General features: G+C 35.0%; 1 protein-coding gene across 1 annotated transcript in view; it reads left to right on the top strand.

Annotated features, from left to right (window-relative positions):
* Nucleotides 1–10,119, top strand: part of LOC106103501 — a 58,122-nt gene that overhangs the window by 45,374 nt on the left and 2,629 nt on the right. The window contains exons 2-7 of the mRNA XM_013283280.1: nucleotides 7,254–7,472; nucleotides 7,933–8,112; nucleotides 8,787–8,889; nucleotides 9,026–9,133; nucleotides 9,461–9,688; nucleotides 9,889–9,896. Coding sequence (XP_013138734.1) covers nucleotides 7,254–7,472; nucleotides 7,933–8,112; nucleotides 8,787–8,889; nucleotides 9,026–9,133; nucleotides 9,461–9,688; nucleotides 9,889–9,896 — 846 coding nt within the window. The remainder of the gene's footprint in view (nucleotides 1–7,253; nucleotides 7,473–7,932; nucleotides 8,113–8,786; nucleotides 8,890–9,025; nucleotides 9,134–9,460; nucleotides 9,689–9,888; nucleotides 9,897–10,119) is intronic.

The following is a 10,119-nucleotide window of genomic DNA, read 5'->3' on the forward strand; positions in this document are numbered from 1 at the left end:
CCCATGTACTTCTAGCCTATCCTTTACATCTATGCCAAATTTCATCGAGATCATTTCAGATACAAACTCTAACACGTGTCCATCCATCCATCTAAACTTTCGAATTTATAATATTAGTAAGATAGAATTGCTTTAAAATCTACCATAGAAACACAATATTTTTCTCTTTGAATTTCTATCTTTGACGTAGTCTATGGTACCCAAATCAATGTAAGGCGTGAAATGCGCACTCTATCAAACTTACGACGTCCCAACAATAAAGAGAAATGTGTCGTCCGATGTAGGTAATCCCACAGCCGTATTGTGCTGCCCTCTTTTGTGACGTATGCTCACTGTGGACAAAAGAAATGTATTTGAGTTACATTCGCCATACACTTTTGTTATTATATGAAATAAGATAGCGTTACTCGGTATTTCAATCTGCAAAGGCGGATATCTATGGATAGCGTTTCTTCTGTCGAATTTTGTTGAACGCTTTATACAATAAAACTGGCTAAAAACCTGTTTTGCATGACAAATTTAATCAGTAATTCGGTTCATATTCTCTGTCTACTTTTACACTTACTATTATAATAGTTACATATTCTGTCATTACTTAAATTACTGTCGACATTTACAGTAATCGTCACGCAATACAACATGTGCGTGTCTGTATTTGTCCTTGAGCTTTTGTAAATAGGATGCGCAGGGAAATGGACTGCCTTAAGAAAGACAATACGAACACGCATTGCGACGATACTATAAAAATAGTAATAAAAATACAAACATTAACCCTCTAGAAACATTTATCGGTTAGTCTATAATAATTGTAAGTGCTGAATAATCGACCTTTTTTTTAAGTAATACCATTTCGAGAAATGTAATTGGCTAAGAACGCACTTTATCTCTCCTAATATACTAAAACTGGAAAGAGTTGTTTTTTTGTATTTATTAAGATAACTCAAAAACAACTGGGCTGGATATAAATTTTTGATGACCGACTTAACTCCATCGAAGTTTTTTTTTATTACTTTAAAAATATAAATTTAGTCTGTGTTACTTTCATGTAACTGTTTCCTCGGTTAATGTCTTAAATATAAATTGCTCGACAGTAACTGTAAGTTTATTCAATGTTTTAAAACTAAATCTGTCTATTCCACTCTGTACATTTACCTAGTTTAAAAACCTAATCTAAGTAACATTATTTGAAAGGTCGCAAAACTAAATGTACTACATAAAACAGTATTTAATTTTAGTTACATCGTTATAATTTAACTATAAACTGCTAAAATGTAAATATACCCTCTCATGGCCGGTTTCCCAACTACTTTTAACTATTCGTTAGTGTTTGGCTCGATAACTTCATGAAATGCGTTTCCGAACTATGTATGTACGTAACTTGTGCTTTACTCCATTGATACGTCAACTTTACACTAATGAATCATTAAGTAATGATAAAATGAATTTAAACTTCTGAAACCCAGCATTAGAGAACTATAGCTATATATCTGCGGAGCTTGAGCGTTGAATTTCCTCTTCAGCCACTTTATTAGCAGAGCTGAGATTAGTTCCCGCCGCGTGCTGCTCGCGCCGACATGCACAGTTAATAGCCGAGACAATTACTTTCGCCGATAAATGCTCTCTTCCCGCTATAAAGCAATGAGTGTGGACAAAAATAACTCTGTATAAATGGAAAAGGCAGATGCTCCACAAGGATTATTAATGCCCACGTAAATTGCTATCGGAAAATGTATTATTAATAAACAAACTACTTAATCTATACTAATATTATAATCTAGCTGTACCCGTGCGACTTCATCCGAATGAAATTATGAAAATTTTATTTCATTGTTAACATTTGTCAAATTATCAATTACATATATCAAAATGACGACATGATGATAACCTTGCTTCCTTGATGTTGGCAGCAACTTTTAGTCTCTTTCCCACATTTTATTTTTATCCAAAATATTTACCCCCTAAGTTTAATGGCGTTAAATTATCTATTCTAAAGCGTGACGTAAGTGTAGTGCTTTTTATTAAAAAAAGAATTATTCAAAAATATACTGTAATTGCTGACATCCTAGGCAACAAAGAAGTGTGTGTTTACGCTTTATTATAATAGTATAGATAGGAAATGTTTTTATTTTTGTATGTATTGATGTAACTCAAAAACTACTAACTTGATTTCAAATATTCATAAACCATTATAAAGCTACGTTAACGCTGAGTAACATAGGCCATCTTTAAATTTCACGTGGACGAAGTCGCGAACAACAGATATAAATAATAATATAAGAATAATTGTTAATTTATCTACGTATATAATTATTTAAATTGTAAATTCAATTACCGTTGAAGCTGAGAGAATTGCATACTTAACTAATGTGCTTAGGGCCGGGGCGGCAATCCTCACTAGCGTACGATTGCCTGTTACGGCTACCCACTGACTCCCTCGAGTACTTAAGTTTCATTCTAAGTAATCTGAGAAGTCGACTCTTACCTTTAATGGGCCCTCTACGAAGGCACGTGACTGTCAGCTGTTGCATTGTCTTAGAACGCTAAAGCTTGTTTTTATATAGAGTAAGAATGAAATCAAAATACCAAACCTATTTTATCTAGAATAGGTGTTACTTACGACTCCGTCTACGTGAAATTAAAAATAATATAGCCCATGTAACTCATTGATAACACAGCTTTTTAATGGTACAAGAAATACGTAGAAAATATTTCTATTCCTGCCGCCGAGTTTAGTCATCCGGCGACACGACAGAACGCCAGGTACCATCCTCACCATCTCGATGGCAGGCATTCCACAACCGTGCGGTTTTCGCGGAACTTTCTACCCCGCACAGCCGCCTTGTGGTACGGTCTGTCCTCGGCGGTATTTCCAAACCAACACGACTTAGGGTCCTTCAAGAAGTGAGCCTATCATTTCCTCAAAGGCCGGCAACGCATCTGTAGTTCCTCTTGTGTTGCGGATGTCCATGGGCGTCGTTGACCACCTTGGTGTTCACGCCGCTCGTTTGCCCCCTTTTATATATAAAAAAATACAACTCTGTCATCTTTATAATATTAGTACAGATAAGTTACAGATTATAAACCTATGTCCTAATTTATGATAGAGAAATAATTTGTTTTTAACAGTGGTAGAGTCTCATATATACTTACTCACTACTTACTTACGCTCTCGTATACACTCCATCGGTACAAACCTAATACATGAAGGCGAGATATAGAAATATTTACGTGTTTATACAGAAATTTTATTATAGCACTTTAAATTCCAATATAGATGTGACTTCAAACACTTATAACCATCAAGAGAATTGTATAATTCATTTAGCTTAATGTAATTAAAGAATACAGTCTTTTGTATTTTTAATACAATGAATAGAGTCAACAGGCCGCCAAGTTTCCGGTGTTGAAGCTGAAAGCAAACAGGCGCTAAACAAATTATTTTTCTTCCTGTTCGACGTCGTAACCTACAAATTCAATATTCTTTATCACAACGCTGAACTTTCTCGTCCCCTCTGTTTACTAGACATAACTTGGTAGGTACTTAGCGTTTGTTGTTAAAGAAAATTTACTTTTAAATTCCATTTAAAAATAATGCTGGAAAGTTTCAACTATTTTACCACATTAGAAAGTAAATCTTAGTAGATTTAAGGAAAGAACTCTAGAATTGTTATTTGAAAGATATTTTGTTACAAAACCTTTTTCGAGACTAGCTCTCCAATGCCTATTTCAGTGTATCCTCTTATGCTCTGAGTTAATGCTGCCGTAAATAGAGAATAGTTCTCCTGCAGCCGAAAGCGATCCTCGGAAATGAAATACTACCAGTGACACTTCCAACGTATAATAACAAATCTAACTTTACGCCACAACTCTTTCTTTTCTTTTGAAGATTTTATACTTTTATAGCATCAAATTAACACATTCAAAGCCACAAACTTCAATGCTGTCTGTAAATTGTGGAAGCATTAATCGTATTAATTTAAACGACTAGCTTTCGCACGCGACTCCCTCCGCGTGAAATTAAAAAATAATAAAACACAGCCTATGTTTCTCACTGACAACGTAGCTTTTTAATGGTAAAGGACTTTTGAAATAGGCATAATAGTTTTTGAGTTATTTCATTACAATCAAAGTTTTCCTCTTTATATTAGTATAGATATAAAGCTTCACTACAACGTATTAGATTTATAAAGATTATAGAAAGGATGAAAAGTATTAACTGTCTGGTCTAACTGTTGTGTCTACTCTATGTCATAGTTTCATACAAACAAGTGGTTCTTTCGAAATGGATTCTAATTATTATGACCTTATAACCTAAATAGAGCATTAATATTGATAAAGAGAAGACAGTTGGATACAAGTGATTGTATATATTTTAGTTTGACTAACTATTCAGATACAAACGCAAGCTTTAGATACTAAATAAGGTAGATATCTGGAAACAAATTTAATTAAGATGTTTTGTGTATCGAATTTTAATTGCGAAATGTCAAGATTAGTACCGATCGAATATTTTTCCTTGATATTTCGCTTAATTTTAACTCTTATTTCTATTACTTAGTAGTCGTCGATGTACAGACAGTAATACGTATTGCATTTATTTTATCTTTTGCTACAAAATGATGGGAGACAATAGTTATTGATTACTCGTATAAATAAATGTAGAGAAAGATGTTTTCCATGTTCAATAAATGATATTCTATTTGAAATATAAACAAATAATTATCTTTGTTTTAAATTGTTTGTAACTCGACTGTGGGTAAAATTGCGTTCACTTGGGTTAAAGTTTATCGAAGTTGTGGGGAAATCGCGCGGCATTATCTAATTGCAAACATCAAACTTTTTGTCTGACGTCGCGTGATTTACATATTTTTACATCAAAGAGAATTTATAAGAGAGGTTTATTTTTAAAAAGAAACTTTGAATACTTTATTACATTCAAGAATACAAGTAAAAATAATCGCGTTGATTTATTTAACAATTTTTTTTTACTTCCCTTCTCTGTTTAGAGTTAAAACCACGGTCATATGGTAAAAAGTTAAAAATAAGTTAAATTTGTTCTGACAAAATGTTACAATGTATCTAAATATAATTCTATAAAAAAATAATTTTACTCGTACTGTATATTTTGATTGCTTTTATAACAAGGAAAACTGTAACTATGTGTTAGCTGCGGCCCATATGCGTTTCGTGTCGCACACGTAGTTGAATGGTCGCTCGGACCGGTCGCGTTCCAAAGATATTGTACTTTCATAAAAAACTAAGTTAAAAATTCTATTTTCAATTTATAATATAATTCAATAGATTCTGTGTATGACTAATTTTTGTAAAATAGTGGAAAAAGTGTAAAATACAACTTTGAAATAAATTCAATAAAATCGTTATCGGTTATTAGTAACAATGCGTAAGTTAGTTCGTTTGGTTGTATTAAGTGCTGCGATTGTGTTGGCGATTGTTCTTATAAGTCATATGGACAGACCTGAACATGCCAGGATTCCAGTAGTAAGGCAAGCGCGGGGGATACCGGCATACGAGTATCGAGTAACCAATGAACCCGATACTTCCGATATCGTTCATAAACGACAACAAGTTGTTCAGGTATGCAAAAGTTATAGGTAAAAAATAATTATATAAATACTAGCTTTGGTCCGCAACTCCGTCTGCGTGGAATAAAAAAATAATCAGTAGCCTAGTGTTCTTTCAGACTATCCTCTACGTCTATGCTCAATTTCATCGACATCCTTTCAGGCGTTTAGGCTACTAACTCTAACAAACATCCATCCATCTAAAATTTCGTATTTATAATATTAATAAGATTAGTGAAATTAATTGCCACAAACAGTCATCTTCTTCTTGCAATTTTAACAATTCTGTAGTAAGGGTATCACTTAGTGACCAATTATGACTTTGAGTGAAATACAAATTGTTATGTCACGCAAGTCATATACAACTTTGTGGCAAAGCCTTGTATTGCATTTTGTGGTTTGAAGAATTACCGCAAGATGAAATACTATTTATAACGGATCTATTCCACATATTTTATCTCTTTGTCATCTACAACTTATAGTTTATTGTCATAGATTAATTTATAGAGAGTATGTTTTTGTATTTGGTGAAAATAACTGTTTTAAGTTTAACACATCTTGAATGACCCCAAATTGGCCTCACACTTCGATATAACCGGCTATTAATAATTTATACATATTTAAAATGTATGATATATTTATGTTTATTCTCAATAGCACTAATACAACACTATATGCGTCATGTAATTCCGATGTTTTTAAGGAAAATGTTGCGAGTTTTGCTTTTACATACCTTTTTCTGTTAAAGCACCTACCTGGAAAGAATGTTAAAGAATGTTCTAGAATAAATATTTGGTATTCATAAAAGTGAACTATTGTTTTACTACGGAGTACATAGTTTGAGTCAATCCCGATTACGTCACGTTCTTTTAACTTGGCTTTTTAATTACTGCGTTTTGCAATCAATAGTGATTGTTTGCTTTTTACAAAAGGCTTAACTATAAAATTCCTTCAAACGTTAAGTGACGGCTGCCACACGTAAATAGAAATAATCGAAACAAAAGGCTTATTCCCTCTTTTATTCGAAGTATTTTAGGCCTGCATACGCTCAGTTTGAATGTTCAATTAAAACTGAGCGTATGTTGTTTAGAGCCAGAAATTATTCACTTTTATTGAACAGAACTCAGCCAAGTAACATGGGGACTTTAATAGTTAAATTTAGTTTCGTCTAGTTTTGAAAGTCGTCCATCGTTTTGCAAGTCACGGGCGTCCTCGTCTGAAAGTTGTCGCAACCTAATAATTAATGGGCTATAGGAAAGTCCGATATCCTTTCATTAGCGTCGCCGCCCCCGGGGAGCCAAGATTAAAACTTTACCCCTGGTAACCGACGCGCTGCGCCATTTTACAGATTTTTAATATGCCTTTGAGATCCAATAGCGCGGCGCTTTGAAATATGTTTTAACGAGAAAATTACTTTATTGCCGCTGTTGAAAACACGGCTTTTAATTTTCATCTAGATTTTGACTTTAGCGATAGGTGTTAGTTTTTTAGGTTATATTTTTTTTACAATATAGTTGATGTAACCTCTCAGTTACTGACGTTGCTTAGACAGCATAAACAAGTTGCTGCCCTATGCGCCCCTTGGTGAGATATTTACCTACGCTAAGGGACTGAAATTTCTTCAAACGATTGTTGGTGTGTTACTAATCTCATGTTTATCTTAATTTCCAGATGATGCGTCACGCGTGGAACAACTACAAGCTATACGCGTGGGGTAAGAATGAACTGAAGCCGATATCGAAGCGCGCGCACTTGTCGAGTGTGTTCGGCGCGGGAGACCTCGGCGTGTCCATCGTCGACGGTCTGGACACCCTGTACCTCATGGGCCTTACTGATGAGTTCAAAGAAGGACGGGACTGGGTCGCTGAACATCTACACTTCACTGATATAGTAAGTTAAATAAGTAATGTCCCATTTCTGGGTTTAAAAACCCTTTTCCATAAGCCTAGTCTCGAAACTTCAATATCTACGAGTAAACAAATGTTAAAAGAGGATTTCATATTGTAATAATTTTAATACGTATTTTTTTCTCATACGATATGAATGTTTGGTAGTTGGAGGGTCACAAGAATGACTTTTATTTTCATGCTGACCTCATTAATTGCAAAAAGGGTCGCGGGTTACGCATGTATGCTATAGAAATATTTTCCAAAGCTTGCGAATAAAAGGCTAATTATTTTGCAGATCATTTCTGACGTCACAACATAACCTAATTTTAAGATTGTTTTTGCTAAAGAAAAATAGCTATCAATGATTTTATTCTAAAACTAAAAAAGAGTACTCTCAAATACATTACAGCAGTGTAAACTTAGTTCTCTGACATTAAGCAATTATAATGTTTTGTTTCCAGGACTCTGATCTGTCAGTATTCGAGACTACGATCCGATTCGTCGGCGGTCTGCTGTCGTGCTACGCGCTCACTGGCGACGTGGTGTTCAGGGACAAGGCTGCCGAGGTGGCGGATGCTCTGCTACCTGCCTTTGACACACCTACTGGACTACCATTCTCACTCATCAACCCCTCCACTAAGGTAACTGTAATGGCCAGTTTCCCAACTACTTTTAATTGGTTAGCGTTTTTGGCTCGATATCTTTTTGAAATGCGTTTCCGAACTACGTAGCTTGAGTTTTACTCTAATGAAATTTAGGTCAACCTAACACTAATAATTCACTAGGTAACGATCAAATAAATGGAAACTTCAGAAACCTAGCATAATAAACTTTATGTGAGTGGAAGAAAGTCAGCGCATCCTCTTCACTAAAAGTCGTAGCCTAAAATCGTATTTTGCGTATCCCTTGCGAATTTGCCTTTGAGTTTAAGATGACGCTATCTAATTGCCATTTCTAATATTCGATAATTCTCGAAATTAGTTTTAGGGTTATTCATAAAACCTATAAGTTGAAGTTCATTATATCCGTATTATAACCCTTTGGTGCCTTCCATTTAGATGAAGTCGAAGTATTTTGACATCGTCGAATATTCCTTAATTAAACACTCGCCCTGAATGTTAACGAGTACAACTTTGCGGCTTTGAACGATAGTTAAATGGATTTGTGGACGGTTAGGGTTTTTCAAGCAAAATCAATTTAGCTGACGAAAAATGTAATATCTCGTAAAACTAATAATATGTAACTCTTTTCGCATGAATGGTCAACTTACGTTAAATAATGATTAATATTGAACATAGGAATATTTTTATTCCAGGCTAGCAGACAGTATCATTGGGCGGGACCCAACAGTATACTTTCAGAGATCGGGACTTTGCACATGGAGTTTTCTTATCTCAGTGACGTTACCGGTCGTGATGGTAAGGCATTTATTCAAACAATTATAAAAAAAGATATCTATTTCTGGTATAATTAATAGCAGGCGTCTTACTAAAACACTAATTTTTTTTATCTGAGATTTTTAAGTGATTGGTATCTAATGATTTATTGAAATAGTTTACAGAAAGAAGGTGGATCGTATCCGAGAGGCGCTGTACAACATCGAGAAGCCTGGCGACCTCTACCCGAACTACATCAACCCTCGCACCGGACAGTGGGGACAGAGTGAGTACGATTCTTAAAATAAAATATCAAGTACTAGCTAATATCGGCTCCGACCGCGTATAATTAAAAAAGTGTACAAAAGTGAGAAGCACAAGTGTTCTTGCGACTATCCTGTACATCTATGTCAAATTTCATCAAAATCCGTTCAGCCGTTTAGGCTACAAACTTTAACAAATATCCAGACATTCATCCATTCATCTAAATTTTCTGAACTAATTCTTAATTGCGTTAAAATGCTTTACGCTGCAAGCCACACACAACTTGCACAAGTGTGTTTGAAGTCGCCGACAACGCCATCTAGCGGTGACCAGTGCGGTTGTGTAACAGGGCACATGTCGCTGGGCGCGCTCGGCGACTCCTTCTACGAGTACCTGCTGAAGGCGTGGCTGGTGTCGGGGCGCGCGGACGAGCAGGCGCGCGAGATGTTCGACGTGGCGATGCAAGCCGCGCTCGACAAGATGCTGCGCGTCTCGCCCAATGGACTCTCCTACCTCGCGGAACTTAAATACGGTCGAGTTTTGGAGGAAAAGATGGATCATTTGTCCTGCTTTGCTGGTACGTGTTTAAAATGAAACCATATTAGTTTATAATATATTTATTTTCTTATTAAGTAACACATTTTACATGATTTAAAAAATAAAATAAAACATATTGCACTCCCGACAGCGAAATCCGATGATACAGCAACCAGTGGTCTTGGCTTAATTAGATTTAATTGTTAATGTTACTTTTTAACTGTTCTGTTATTGTTCTAGTACTATCGGTAAATCTGTTTAAATACATTTCTGTTAAAACAAATTTATTATATAATTTGTTACAAAAATTATAATGTTTACGTAGGAAGGTTGAGATTACACACTAGATTTAAGGCTCATCTTATGAGCTATGGTCCGTCTTAGAGCTACAGATTATGTAAAGGCTTTTTACATGTATATGGATAGTATATACTCATAGTATACATGTACACTATATCTTTGCAGGTGGTA

This window comes from Papilio polytes, unplaced genomic scaffold, assembly GCF_000836215.1.
Source record: "Papilio polytes unplaced genomic scaffold, Ppol_1.0 DF823731.1, whole genome shotgun sequence".
Classification (NCBI taxonomy): domain Eukaryota; kingdom Metazoa; phylum Arthropoda; class Insecta; order Lepidoptera; family Papilionidae; genus Papilio; species Papilio polytes.